Here is a 15,605-nt window from a genome sequence, read left to right on the forward strand (position 1 = left end):
CCAATACACATTTAAGCATCTGCTACACACCAGGCACTGTGCTAAGTGAAAGGGATAAAAAAGACAAAAGACATTTCCCACTCTCAAGGGGCTCACAGTCAAACTTATAAACTATATAGAAAGAAAAATATACAGGATAAATTGGAAATAATCAAGAGAGAGAAGGCACTAATACCAATTTCTTACATTGGTAGATACTTGCCTATCCTCCTCTCTAGGCCTCAATAGGCCTCAACAACCATTAAATCCCCTCAAGATTAGAAACAGATAGCTTAATAAACTGCCTTCTCAAATGACTCAGCATAGAGAAGAACAGGAGCCAAAGGTCTTTAAGAGAAGCTGAAATCTGGTTCTTCCTGGCCATGAGAACTTGAGACCCACAAAATAACTGAAAACACAACTATTAATTAAAAGGTAAGAGTTTAAATTTTCTGGAATCAGACTATTAAATTGTACTTAGCAATCAAATGAGCAAATAAATGAAACAAAATATAAAATAAAAGTAGTATAGATATATAATTATGTTACATATAAAATATGTATCATGTATAATAATAAAATAATGAATAAAATCAAATTATATTTCAGTGTACAAATGAGAAAACCCATGTAAACTTTAACTGAATTCCAACTGCTCTGACATTTTGTTAAAAAAAAGATGATGTGCTGACTCTTAATAGCAAAAGAAGCTGGAGAACACCATTGCTATATCCATATTCAACGTAGCTGAACACTGATATGAAAACTAGTCACTAAAACACTTTCTCCATTTTCGTCTTTAATTTAATTAAACATACATTAACTGAGCATCTAGTGCTTGGAAGACACTGTGCCAAGTATTGGGCCCCTCAAGGAGCTTATATTCTCAGAAAAACTGTGAGCCCAATGTGTAGCATTCAGAAACATTTCCAATTTTTCAGAAGGTAGTGAACTCCCCACCACTAGAGGTCCTCAATCAGAACCTAGATGTCCAGGTATCGTGCTAAGTAACAGGTATGTAAAGAAAGGCTTATAATGTATATTGAGGAAGGGCTTTTAAATTGTGGAGGGGCTGGACTACTTAATGAGATGAGATTGTTCATTGACAGAAGCAGTGTCAGATAAACCCAGTTTAAAGAGAGTTTGGGAAAAGATAGAACTTAAGTAAAGGCATCTTAAGAGTACTTAAGAGGATGAAAACTGAAAGATAAAAAACAGAAAGGTGGAAGAGATATGTAATGACTTCTATAACAAATTGATTTCACCATCATGGACAGTGGAACCATAACCTAACTTTACAGGCCTGAATGTGTATATAGGGAATGAAGAAATATCATGACAGAGAAGATGGAAAGAACAGTTGAACCTGAGCAAGTATATATAAAAGAGATCTGTGCTACAGGAGACTGTGAAAACACTCAAGGATCAACTGCAGGATGGGAGGTACAGGAAATAAGGGAACACACCAAAGGTATGGAAAAGAAATCTTAGATCTTAGGAAAAAAAGACAACTAAGAAAACACTAGTAATTACTGTACGACATTCCTACTCTACCAGTGACACAAAAGTTTTCAGACTATCCATACAGAAACTGAAGGTACTGTTGATGAGGATATTAGTAGGAAAAAAAGTAAAACCTGAATCACATCTTAACATTTTTTAAATTTACTGAAAAAAGCAGAAAACATAAGTATCACTGTGGTTACTATTCATTGATTATGAAAAACCATTGGATTCAGTAGCAGTAATGCTACTTGCTCTAAGTGCTCTTTTCTAAAGTGTCCGCCATCCATCAAAGCTGTTCAAAATTCCTTAAAAGATATAAAGACAGAAATTTTTTAGAAGACATAATTACAGAAAAGATCTAATGGCACAATTAAAGATATAATGACAGAAATAACCCTGTTCAGTGATCTTCAGATGAGGAAGAAAACAGGGAGATATATGCTTATCTAAGATATTTGCCATTGAATTTAAGAGATTCAGTGTAAAATTCATATTGAAGAGGCTTTCTTTGTGGATAGTGAAGTCATCCTACAAATGACTGTGCACTGAATGCAGCAAGCCCTGGGACACCGCAGGACCTCTTATTAGTTAGAGGTGCTGAGCAGCGTTGGTGCTTACTACCCCCACAAGAAGGTACGTATGAGCAGATAAAGAATGTAGCCCAGATTATACCATGCATTTTCAGATAAAGTCTAAAGAATCTATCAGTACATATAGAATTGGGACAGAATGAGTAGGTTGGACTGCTTTCAGGAAATTACAAAGCTCCTTTAACGACCCCCTCTGCTCCCCAAGTTTCTCACGGATATTTGGTGGTGGTGTTGTTTTCAAGTTTTTTAAAGTTCTGAATTTAGACACCAAATAAAACGACTATTTCTATATATACAAAGTACATTAGGAAAAGAGTGTATACAAATTTAGAAATCTCAACTACATACAGCTTTCTTTTCTTAATAAGTTTATGATAAATTCAACATTAGCTTGAAAAGCTATACTGCTTATCTGTTTCTTTCCAGCCTTTATACTGTTCTCATCTGTACATTTAAAAAAAACAATTTCAATTACTCTCTTTCCCACCTTGGAAACCTCTCTCAATTGGGAGGGGTGGGGTGGGGGTGGGGGGAAATAAAGAAATACAAGACCCTTCTAACACATATGCATAGTATCAAACAAAACAAATTCCCATGATCTTTAGGTCTTATTCTGCTCCACTACTTCTCTGAAAGGAGATGAGCAGCATCCTTCACCAATGGTCTTCTGTGGTCGATTGTTGCGCTGAGCAGAGTTCTTAAGTTTAAAAAACATTTTTTAAAACAGTATTGTTATTGTATAAACTGTTCTGTTGTTCTGCTCACTTAACTCTGTGTCAGTTCAGACAAATTCTACCTAGGTTCCTTGGAAACTATTTTGCCATTCCTTACAAAGGCACATGTTCTCCATATTGAGCAATTTACCAGCGCTGCAGGGTAACAAGAAATGGAATACACCAGTCTCTGAAGAATTTAGGATCACTATCACTCTGCACAATGGAAAGGTAATGGTAGGTGCTGGGAGGCTACCACATAGGACCAATAAGGAACTTCAAAAAAGAACAGGAGTAAAAGGTGTCATCAAGGAAATGTATGATAGGAAGAAAAGATGGGCTTGTTCACATGGCAAGGGATGACAAGTGAGCAGGCAGAATGGTTCACTAATGCCCTCACAATGTCAAAAGAAAGTGAAGAAGGCCTCTAGCATATTCAGTGGAATCTATAAATTTATAAGAAGACATTTCTTTTCAAATGTAAAATTCTCTGACTTGCTGTGGAAAGACAGAATCAAGGCCTCAGGCCATACCTCATGTTCCAGCATCCATTGGAAAACCAGGGCCTCCCTGAGCATCTTCCTGTTTGTTTTCTCTCTGCTGTCTTCTACCTACCTACAGATCAACTCTCCAGAGACAATGCCCCTACTCCCGACTTCTACTAGTTTTGGAACTATGCCACATAGCTAATCTGCCCTAACTGATGGGTGAGTAGGTGGGTGAGTGAATCTACTTTGGGCAAGAAAGGAGCCAAAGCATCCTCAGCATCCCGTTCAGCCATCTACCAGGAAACTGAAGCTTACTGGGCTATTTTGCCATCTCCTCTGATACAGAAGGCACATAATATCCCCTGCTTTGGTCCCAACCAACTTTCTACCTCTAACTCTTGGTTAATCAAATCCATACCACCATTATTACTGACGGTCAAGTGCCCAAGGGCTTCACTTACAATCCCTGTACATTTTCAGATCGATGCTCCCTTTCCTGGCCACCATGCCCTTACAGCTGAGGAATTGGCCATTACTGGAAAATGGAAGCTTCTGAGGGTAAGCCTGCACCATTTTGAATTTGTATTCCCAGCCCCTAGCACAGTGTTTAGTGCCATTTTCATTCATTCATTAATTTGTTTTTAATAATATCTGACCAGTATTTTACAGAAACAGGAAATTTTATAATTAGTTGTAAAATACGTATAATTCTGTTTTTTTATAAATAAAGATGCACTGAAGTATTTCCTTTGGTGACTATCAATGCAAATACCTAAGAGAATACATAATGCATTAGGGACACATATATGACTGCAATATACACCCCACAGCAAGGAGGCATGTGGAAAGAACAAGTACTATTCTTGGAGTCAGAAGATTGGTTGTCATTCTTGGCAACACACACACACACACACACACACACACACACACACACACACACACACACACACACACACACACACACACACACACACACACACACACACACACACACACACACACACACACACACACACACACACACACACACACACACACACACACACACACACACACACACACACACACACAATCACCCGAGTGAGCATCAGTCTCTTCAGCTGTAAAATTAGGATAATAATATTTTACATGTTGGAGATCTAGAGTCAATCAATCAATCAATCATTTTCCAACTGTTACCTAATATGTGGGAATAGAGGACCCTCTGATTTTTTTTTTTAAGCTATGCCTGTCAAATGCAAACTTTGGAAATTCTTTAGAAAAGGAAGTAGGTTCTTTAATAGGACCCAAATTCTTATTTACTACATACACTCAGACTGTGGATCAGTGGTGGTACTACCCACATCCCCAACAGCATAGCTGCATTCTGAGAAGACTGTGCCTGGGTTACCATAATTTCAATGGATAACTGCTGAACTTCTTCACCTAAAAGAGAAGGAAAAGCTCTTAATGTAATATTTTCTCCAATAATTTAAGACATTACAAGTTAAACGTATGAGATGATTTTAATTCCCACAGACATAAAGAATATCACTTAAAATGATTCTAAGATGTCTTTTGGATGGCAGAAGAAGCCATGTTAAGCATATTCTCAAATCAATATATAACTGACAGGGGTCTCCCTGCCAACCAGAAGGATTTCATGAGATCAAGAGGCTCAAACTCAAAATTGCCTTAGACACTAGATGAAGAAATGTTGGCCTCAAACCATGAGGAGTTTGACATCTTGATCCTACACCAAAGGACTCCATAGCACTAAGGTTCAGTTGTGCCTGGAATCACTTAACTACGGCCTCCAGATTCACACATCCACACAGCTGTTTCCTCATTTCCATTTCTCTGAATTTTGTTTTAAACTAAAGCGTAACAGCTCTCATTCAGGATTTGAGAACTCAAATTGAATAATCTAGTAACAGACATATTCCAACGCTGTCACCAAAAGATAATTGTGCAATTTAGGGGCCATTAACCTAGGGTCTGTGAATTGTTTTTAAATTGATATCTGTATTTCAAAATAATCTGTTCTTTTATAATCCTGTATATTTTATTTTATGGATTTCCACAGACTTCATTAGACTGCCAAAGAGGTCCATTCATGACACAAAACAGGTTAAGAACAGTAAGATCTGGAGTACAGAGGTGTCAAATTTTCTACCCCTCACAAAATTCCAAAACTCCTACCAGAACTAGATTAGAACATAATTGTGAAATGCTTAATAAAATAAATAAAAATAAAACATAGACAATGTAGATTTGGTTTTCTAAGTCATTATGTAGCCTGTAGGGATCCATTTCTATTTGAGTTTGACACTACAAGTCTAGAAGAATAACTAGAGATGGCTCGGAGAATTGTGGCATGATAAGATTTTTATAGTAGTGAGTTTGCTTCCCTCAAAAGGCTTTTGTAGAAAAATAAAAACAATGAAATGTTCATAAATCTACATGTTCAGGTACAGAACATCTCCATGGATAATTTACTTTTATTTTGACATCCTTGGACAAAACTTTTGTGTGGCCTCCACTCCAACATTCTGCCTAGCATTCTCAAATTCTCTGGCTGGCTCTAAGACACAAAAAAGGGCTAAGAGTCCCTGGTTTGGAGAGAACAGACTAGGTCTGGATTTTCATGCGTCCTCTCAATCAGCATGTTTTAGTTCCACTGGGAAAGCAGGTTTCAAACTTTACACTCTAAATATCCCCCCTCCAAAAGCTTTGGTTCATGTGGGTTATATCTATCAATATTTACTATATTAGAAATTAAAATATCTTAGTACTTTTATAACCTCACAGACCTCCAAAAGGGTCTTGGGGACCACAGAGGTCTTTGGATTACATTTTGCGAATCAATGCATTACAGAACTTCCCTAAATCAGTGAAATTCCTTAAACAATAATAATCATGTTACCACTATTCAGGAATGGAAAGGAGTAAGTTCAACAGCTCTAAAAAACCACCAATGACTCTCAATGTGGTCTAGCACACATTTCACCAGCCAAGTCAAACACTGCATGGAATGTAGATAATGGTACTCTGAACCCATATTTACCAAAGTTCAGTCTCATAAGAGGGGATAGAAGGGAAGCCCAATTCACAGGAGGGTACTGGTGATTTTCTCCAACAGTTGCTATGGGTTTCATTGCTACTTTCACAAGGGAAGGAGGAACAGACTCAGGACCTATAATAGAGAAGAAACAAACGAGTCACCACCACGAAAGGACTTCCTCAAAGAAAACAATGATGGCCAAAGAGATCTATGAGAAAATTGAAGTAGAAGAGAATACCTCTTCTATGAGTTTCTTCATTGTGCTGAGCAATACTTGCTTCCACTCCCAACCTCAAGCCTTACAATAGTTTGGAACAGAGAAATATCCAAAGTAAAGAAGGGTAGTGAGTGGCAGGCAGCTGCAGCCATACCACGCAAACGCGTATTCACATATGGACCAGTCTGGGAGACAAAGGGCCAACTTGGTGGCCACTGAGAGTAGTCACAGAGCACCAGCCAAAATACATATTCCTGTCATTCCTCTGATACACATTCCTCTAAAGAGAGATTCATTTACATTAACAAGTTCTTTTGGGGGAAAAGGGGGAATTCTAATATACTCACCACCAGGGTTGAGCATACCATTCATTCACATGTTAATGAACTTGAGTGAAGTACTGATTTGGTGGGAAAGGGAAAAGATGAAGAGAACATATATCTGTACAAGTCAGATACCTACTCTTAAGGGAGACTTCTTCCTGTTGGTCTGCCTAGTTCCTCTTCCCTCTTTAATATGGATACCAGGACAAACTCCTTTTTATGCAGCATGACTGAATAATTAATAATAATAATGATGATGGGCATTTACATAGCATTTTATATATGTTAGTTCATCTAACCATCCTAAGAATCCTGTGAGGCAGGTGCTATTACTGTCCCCATCTTACAGAACTAAGTGACTAGTCCACAGTCACACAGTTAGTGTTTGAAGTAAGATTTTAACTCAGGTCTTCTTACACCAAGCTTAGTGCTATACATACTGTGTCAATCAGCTACCCAGCTCTTCAAATGATTCGGTTTTGTTCTGTTCACTTAACTACGGGCACAGTAGGTCAGAACAGTCTAAGCTGCACACTTTGTACCCAGGCATATGTCACTGCATGCTTTTCTCTGAAAATTTCTTGCATGCTTTGACTCCTACAGCAACTTTAGCTAAGGTAGAACTGGACAGAAGTGGAACTTCTTGGTTCTTCTTCTTCCTCATCAACATATATCTAACTCTATTCCTATAAAGAAATGACCTGGGTGAATAAGTTATTTCTGTTTGTAAAATTTCAAGGCAAAAGCACACCTGCCAATCAAAATATGCACCTGAAATAAATGAAATTTATTACTCCTCCATTTTAAGTGAGAACTCTGGAGATTTTAGGAATGTTATCATGTAACTAAGCATTATTACTGGAAAGGGATGGCATTTGGATCAAAAATATTAAATTTATATAACTTGGCATGTACGGCAACCTAAGTCCCATTACATATACCTTGCTGGGATTAATCTCAATGAAATTTTGATTGAGAAGAAGGAGGAAAAGAGGTAAGAAAAGAGGGCAGCTTAGGAGTGTGAAGAAATAAGTACCAGCAAGAACCAGAATCCTACTAAATGCTATTTAAAACATTTGAGCTTGACTAGAATAATAAAAAAATAAGAGCATCTTCAACATTATGGAGTACAGGGGAGATGAAATAACTTATCTCTGGTTATAATAAGTTGATTGCAGGCAGCTAGTTGGTGCAGTGTATAGAGCACTGGGCCTAGAGTTCAAATTAGGCCTCACATACTCCCCAGTTGCATGACCCTGGGTAAGTGACTTAACTTCAGTTTCCTCAACTGTAAAATGGGGATGATAGCAACTATCACCCAGGTTTGCTTCTTAGCACAGTATCTGGTACAGAATAGGTACATAATCAAGGCTTGTTCCCTTCTACCTTCTCTCTCACTCCCCCCCCCAGGATTAAATCAGACACCTCCCAGTCCAGAGCTCTTTCTATTATACTATATTTGTTCTATCACCTCTGTGGTGCTACCTTATCAAGTAAAGGAATATTTTGGATAACTCTACTTTATTCAAATGGGGATCTATGACATAACCAGACACTGAATACCTTTAAAGAAGCAACTACCGGTCTAGAAAGGTGATATTAGAAGTAATACATGGGCCATTTTTCTCCATGTTTGTACATGGTAAGTGCTTACCAAGTATCTTTTCCTTTCATGCCCTTTCAAATGAGGAGCTAGAAAAAGAGGTGAGTTAGTCATGTAGCAAGAATGAATAGATATCCATGGATAGACAGCCTGAGTACCCAATGAGTGTGACATAGGGTATGGATAAAATGATCTAAAAATTCTAAGCCAGTTCCCAAAAAAAATGTCAGACAGATGCAGTGTGGCGAAGTGATGTCCTTGAGGAAATATGATGACATCTCAGCTAAGTAATAAAAAAAAAATGGAGAAAGACTAGGCTTTTAATATCGAGAGAGGAAAAGAAAAAGTCACATTGGATAAGAGAAAAACATGTAAACATTCAGAATCTTGAATGGAGGTCCTTAGAAACAGTAGCTTTGTTGTGCGTGGGCTTGTTTAAATGTGGTCCTATCTAAAAGCAAGAGGCCTCCTCACCACCTCAGGTACTATAAATGGCTTTCAAGTCCTGATGGGATCATCTAGATAAAAACCTGAGTCTTTCACAAGAGGTTCCCCTCTTCAAAAATAAAGACTAATTGACCAAAACTTGGCTGTCCAAAGAATAAAATGTTTGCTAACCCATCTGCTGTTGGCATAGGGCAAATAATTTACCACATGCTTCTCATTCTTTAAATTACTAACATTAAAAGTAGACAGTCTTCTAGTAGACAGGCTCAGGAAGTCACCCGATAGTTTCTTCTATTCTACTGATGGCAAGAATGGTATTTTTTATCCTGTAAAAGAGTTTCTTCTTCAAGACAGCTCACCAAAGTTGCCATCCTCCCTACTACATGCCTGCTAGGCTGTAGTGAGTGACATCTAGACATTTTAATTCAAAGGCTGCTACAGAAGGGAGTTATTAAAATTCAAATGAGCTGAGCATACTGAAGAAGAAAACACTGGTTTGCATGCACACCTCTGTATTTGGCCATCCCATTTAGTCTCACAGAACAGGGTTTTGTTTTGTTTGTTTTAAATGGGCTTCTGAGGCTGAGGTCAGCCTCCCACGGCCCCCACACCTCTAGGGTCATCATCAGTAATTTGGAAGGCTGAATGGATTTTCTACTGAATCTAGTCAGCAACTTCAACAAGGAGGCAGCTCTCTCTCACAACCCATAAGTGTGAAATGCCTGGTTTTTTTTTATAAAGAGTACTTATTGTACCTGTTTTCAAATGAGTTGCAAGAACACAGTACAAGACAGTCACCAGTTTAGTTGTACCTGAGTTATACGGCAAAAAGGAGAGCAAAGAGGTTGGTTTGTGCCTTGGCTGTACTCCCGAAGGCTTATGGATTTCCTAAGAATTTACAAATGGATCCAGAAAGCAAATCCTCTTCTGCAAAGCCAACGTAAATTTGGGCAGCCCAAATGAGCAAATTCCATTTGCTCAGGATAAGAGTTTATCCTTCTTTTGCTCTTATGAATTTTCTGCCTCCTTCTGCAAATAAATTCTTCACGTCAACATCATACTTAAATCAGAAGCAAATGCATATTCTTTTTCTTTAAAAAGACAGATGTGAAGACATCCCATGCCCCAGCTGTGTTCTTGTCACAAAATGTAGAAGCTATTTTGGCTAGGTTTCAGATTCTTGATAATCAAACTAGTTTTTTATAATGTTTTGTTAAGGGCATTAAGCATTGCTGCCATTAATGATGAACACTTTTTTTTAATCCAGGAAACATTAAAGCAAACGGCCACATATCAGGGTGAAAGGACAAAAAGGATGTTTTCTAGATCTCCAGATATTTGAAGTGATTTTTTTTAAGCATGTCAAAGTAGTTCGCATTAGACATCCACTGAGCTTTGAGGGCTTCCTATGCTGGCTGTGAAGACGGGGGAGTTCACCTCTAAGGGTCCCTGCTCAACTTGAAGATGGTATGACCTCTGGAAGCCACATACTTGGTTAGACAGCTTCTTCGAACTTCTTCTAATATGAAAATGACATTATTTTCCTGTAAGCCTGAGACTTTTTTAACTCTTTTAAAAAAATGCAGAGCTGTTTTTACCTAGAGCAGTCCAGTCAAGTGCAGAGAGCAATTCTCCCCAATAAAACTCATCCTTTAGCCAGGTTGGTATTCAACTGAACTTATTCCAAAGCCCTTAATGGAACGTTACTATATTTTTTAAAAAGCATTTATTAAGAGCCTACATGGCATTATTTCAGCTGCTGAATAAAGTAAGAGAACCAATCTCTGACACCAACCAGAATCAAAACAACAAGAATCAATGAACAGACAGAAAAAAGTACAGAGGATAGAAATGTGAACTTAATAAACCATTTACATATGGATAAGCATTAAAACACATAGCTTCAACATAATAAAAGTTGACAACTGACACTAAATACATGTTGATTGACAAATTATGTGTGGGGGATACAACAGAGACTTTGCTTATAAAGGAAGGCCCAGCAAAACAAAATGTACCTGACATATAATGTACAATTAAATGGCATCCAAGACTAAGCTGGCAAGAAAAAAATCTCTGTTGAGAATTTTCAGTGAAAGAGTAACATCTACAACAGGTCCCCCCAGCCCCAGATTTGCAGAGCAGTCTAGGGTTTAAGGCAAGGGAAGACATTTCTCTGCCTCCCTCCCATTCCCCACTCATTGCACCCCACAGAAACTCTATGCTGTTTAGTTCTGGAGTGGCACACTTTGGAACACAATTACTTACTATGGTACATAAGTAGAAAGAAAGATCAAAAACCAAGGAATCTGCTCTCTTACCTTTCTTTCCTCCGTCAACGATAAAGTCAACAGCTGCCCTAATAAAGCTGTTCTCAGGCAAATAGCTAAAGTCAGCAGGAACTGCAGAGACAGAAAACCATCAAATTAGCCAGTGAACTTGGCAGGACTAATGAAGGAAAAGATAATGATCTCCTGCTGCATCTCAACCTAGAGACAAAGCTGAGATGTTTATGCCGTTAATCTCTGCACAATGCTCCGTGGCTGCAACTAATTCTATTACGTTAAGTGACTGATGTCCAAGTAATCATTTAGGCTTTGATAGCAAATTAAAACAATGGCAGAAGCGGTGAGGCTGCCAATCACCAAGCCTGGATAGCTCTGGAAACCCACTGAGGAGGGTGTGCACTGGAGTAAACACCTCCTTAACGCTCCACCAATGAGCTCAACAGGGTGACCTCTTAGGGGATGCTAAACTGCTTTGTTCAAAGTACTGTCAAGTGGGCCACTCTGAGACGTGCTGAATTGTGCACGGGAAGGCAAAACCTGTACCAATGGCAACAACTCATTTCTTAAGGTATAGACAGCTAAGAGACCAATACTAGCAACTGATCTGGAATAGGAAGTCACTAACATATCTGCTGGTTAAAGTCCTAGGAGTCTCCTAATCTCTTTTTTTCTCAGTTTCCCATAATTGTTTTACCTAACGGTTCTCTTGTTGCCATGAATGACGCACTTGGAAAGTTCCATTATAAAGAAGGCATCAGTAGCTTTATTTTATAGATGGATTACAGGATTTAGAGCTGGAAGGGAACTTAGAAATCATCTATTCTAACCTTCTCTGGTATAGCTGTAAATTCTTTTGCAATTCATCACTGCACAGGATTGAATTTTCTATAGGTCAAACATGTTCTCTAGAATATAAAAAAAAGAAGCCTAATTAAAAAAGGAAAGACTTGATACAGGCTACATGTTGTATGTGGATAATGTCAGATCCATTTTTTATCACTAATCCTATAAAAATTTTCTGACATATTCTCACAGTTAACTGAGGTTAACTATTTTGAGAAAGATATGTTTTCCTGGAAATAAGGAAAGAATCTTAGTGCAAAGCAGAATGGATGAAAGAGGGAGAAACTTATTACAGTGGACTTTCATTTTAAAGGCGTTCATTAGTTATCCTAGATCACTGTTTTGTCTTTGTCCTCAGATCCGATGGCCTAACATGGTACCAGGCTTAATAAAGACTTAGTGATTAACTGATTAGGATACATGTTACTATGTTGGAAGTGAAATAGGCTAAAAAACTAACTCCTAGTAACAACATTCATTTAGAATTGAGTCTGAGGATGCATCAGTACCAGAATCCATAATCCATAGGTTGGGTTATGACTCCCTAATGTATTAGTGAAGCCCTTCACCTAAAACCACCTAGGATGAGCCTAAATAAATGCATGAGAACTGTAAGCCTTCAGTAAAAAAAGCTAGAAATAGGAAAGACTTGTCAAATTAAGGTCCATAATTTTATCTCAAAGGCAGATGAGTTCCAACTCTTTAAATCTATCCCATTATTTTCCTTAGAACAAAAAAATTCCACATAAAACAGGACCATATGTAGATAGTTTATGAAACCTGGGGACACTATGAAATCTGAACTACTCTTACCAGATGTTCTACTCTGACTTGAGGACAAGCTGGATAGATGAAGATGTCCAAGAAGCCAAGCTGCATTTGTCTGAAGTCCAATCACTCCAGAGAAACTGATGACCTATAGAGAAAAACTATTCACTAAAGAGACAAATTATAAACTCATATCTAATAAAAGGACACTCACAAAATGCCACTGCTGATAATCACAGCCATAGCTTGACCATGATGGAGAACACAAAGACAATAAATTGCAACATCAGAAAGGGAACTCTGTGCCAATGAATTCCTCCCCATACTGCACCCCCCCAATATTAATAATAAAATAAACTGAAATCCACACAGGATTATGATCACTGTAATTCAAAAATTCCTTCAAACACTAATGAGGGATTATCACATTGTCAATCCATCTGAAGAAAGTATCAAAACTGATTTAACTATCTATATGCCAGCTACTTGTCACTTCTGATTTTAATTGGTTTTTAATTCTTTGATTATCCAGTTATCTTTTCCTTGAGGTCCCGGGATTGGTTCCAGTGTTAGATCTATAAGAAAAGTATGTATGTGAGAGACAATGTTAGACATTGAACCAATCCCTCACATCATGACCACTGAGGGACTTTGGTTTGGGTTTTTTCCCCCCAAAACTCTAGTCCAAAAAAGCAGTATATCTAAAATGAAAATCCATCAGCTTAAAGCTGAGACGGCACAAAGGACTGTTTAATAACAAATGAGTGAAGGTGTGCAGACCTAGCTTGAAACATCCCCCAAGTCTGCATCAATTACATCAAGAAGTCCACATTTTCAGCAAAAAGAAAAACAAAAAATAAATTTGCAGGTAATAGGATGTAGACTGAGAAGAAAACTGTTCTTGCCCAGAGGACTCTCAAGTCAGAGAAAGCTCCCATTCTCACCTGAGTTATGGTTCTGATTACTTCATTAAGTTGACTTTGAATGTGAGAAGTCTGAATTGTTTCTGATTTCAGCTGCGAATGAAAAAAACAATTAAAGCAAGGTTAGAGTAAATAGTGGCAGTCCAGATGAAGCTACTATCATCTGATAAGCCAGCAGATGTTTTCTGTATACGTTCTTGCTCCCAAACTCAGCCTAACATGTCAGAAAAGTTACCAGTGGGAAACATCAAGTATAAAGACAAGAGGACAATAACAAAGGAACAGTATTAGCATGACATGGAGTTTCCCACTGATTGTTCTTAAGATTCCTGTCCTTTGCATTCAACCACCTTTTCTTAGGTTAACAGGCTGGCCCAAAATTTATCAGATTTCAGCTTTGCAAACCCAAATGAGGAATGATTTTACATTTTTTTCATTAGTTCCTTGAATCAATTAATTCTAACAGCAAGAATTTGGCATATAAGGCAATACTGCACTCGGTACTGCTCTGGAAAGCTACGCTCATCTGACGCATGAACTGAACTGAAAAGAAGAATCTTCTTCAAATATTATAATAAGATTGTATTTATCCTTATTATTTTGTTAAATGTTTTTAGCTTAAATTAGTTAGTTTGGGCATTAGTTAGCTTCACCAGTGTAAAGCACTTTCAAGTGAGGAGATTTCCTCTATCAATGGACATCAGTAACTGTTGGGGAACATGTAGGTCTGGAGTTGCCCAGGGTCCTGAGAGGCTGAAGAACCTTCCCAGAGAAAGTCATAGAGCTAATATGTATGTCAGAGATTAGCCCTGAACCAGGCCTTCCAGACCAGAAGGCTGACTCTCTGTTTACTATGTCATTCTTCCTGGGTCCTTATGGCCTTAATAAGCAAATCTATAGGTCTCCTTTAAAAGTAAGAAGTTCAAAAAGAGATCCTCCTTCTCTGTCTCAAAAATGAAATAGATGACATTTATTATCTCTTTGATAGAGGAACATATGGTTGATGCATGTGTATATGTTCCCTTTTCTTTTTGTTTTACCTGCATGACTGTACCTTCAGAGCCAACCAAGGCAACCAGACCATTAACAGCTGCTAGGCATTGCATTGTGGGAGAACCCTAAAAATCAAATAATAAAAAACTTCAAAGAATGAAAATAGTCAAATGATTGAGATTTGTTAAAATCTGACCTACTCATCCTTTTAGAAATTCACTTCATCCCAATTCCGAGAGCTCCTTATCTTACCTGACTGTACAAATAAGCAGCTAATGAGAAAAGCATCAGGGCTAAGATAGCAAGTGACAAACTAAACGATGTTAACATCTATCAAGTAGGAACCTTTCTAAAATAATAAGGATATGTTCAATCCATTATGGCAAGTATAAGAAAATAGAACACCTTGAAAATTAATTTCAGCAAAGGACTAGAGTCACAGTTGATGAAGTAGAAAAATCTTAGGAATAATCTGATAAAATATGAAAATGATAAAGATTTTTCAAAATATATCTTGAAATTTGGTGACTGTAATACAAAGATGAGCAAAAGGAAGAACAGCAAATATATACACATATATGTGTATATATGCTGGGAAATATGGTTCAGATTAAGAAATAGAAGAAGCTGAAGATTTTTCAGACTACTAAGTCTCACAAGTCAAAAAAGAGTAACTTCCAAAAGAAATGTGGAAATTTCCAGACATGGTGAACATCATAAAATTAAAACTTGCTATGACATGAAAGAGTTAAATACAAAGTGATTTCAGAATCAGTTGTCTAGATAAAGTCCTATCATTGGCTGATGAAAGGAAGGGCCAAGTTCAGTAGCAATTCAGAAGAAAAGAAACTGCATAGAAGTACAAATTACAACCCAACATG

At 37.7% G+C, this 15,605-nt stretch overlaps 1 protein-coding gene across 8 annotated transcripts in view; it reads right to left on the minus strand.

The window, feature by feature from the left end:
- FOCAD (focadhesin) overlaps nucleotides 1-15,605 on the minus strand; it is a 341,519-nt gene that overhangs the window by 19,676 nt on the left and 306,238 nt on the right. For all 8 annotated transcript variants that reach the window (XR_011964355.1, XR_011964354.1, XM_072596662.1 and 5 more), the window contains 6 exons: nucleotides 14,772-14,849; nucleotides 13,753-13,824; nucleotides 12,854-12,956; nucleotides 11,231-11,311; nucleotides 6,323-6,451; nucleotides 4,586-4,701 (listed from right to left, as the gene is read on the minus strand). Coding sequence is in view for 6 of the 8 variants with exons in the window: in XM_072596662.1 (XP_072452763.1) it covers nucleotides 4,586-4,701; nucleotides 6,323-6,451; nucleotides 11,231-11,311; nucleotides 12,854-12,956; nucleotides 13,753-13,824; nucleotides 14,772-14,849 (579 nt within the window). In the remaining 2 variants the exon portion in view is untranslated. The remainder of the gene's footprint in view (nucleotides 1-4,585; nucleotides 4,702-6,322; nucleotides 6,452-11,230; nucleotides 11,312-12,853; nucleotides 12,957-13,752; nucleotides 13,825-14,771; nucleotides 14,850-15,605) is intronic.

This window comes from Notamacropus eugenii, chromosome 3, assembly GCF_028372415.1.
Source record: "Notamacropus eugenii isolate mMacEug1 chromosome 3, mMacEug1.pri_v2, whole genome shotgun sequence".
Classification (NCBI taxonomy): Eukaryota; Metazoa; Chordata; class Mammalia; order Diprotodontia; family Macropodidae; genus Notamacropus; species Notamacropus eugenii.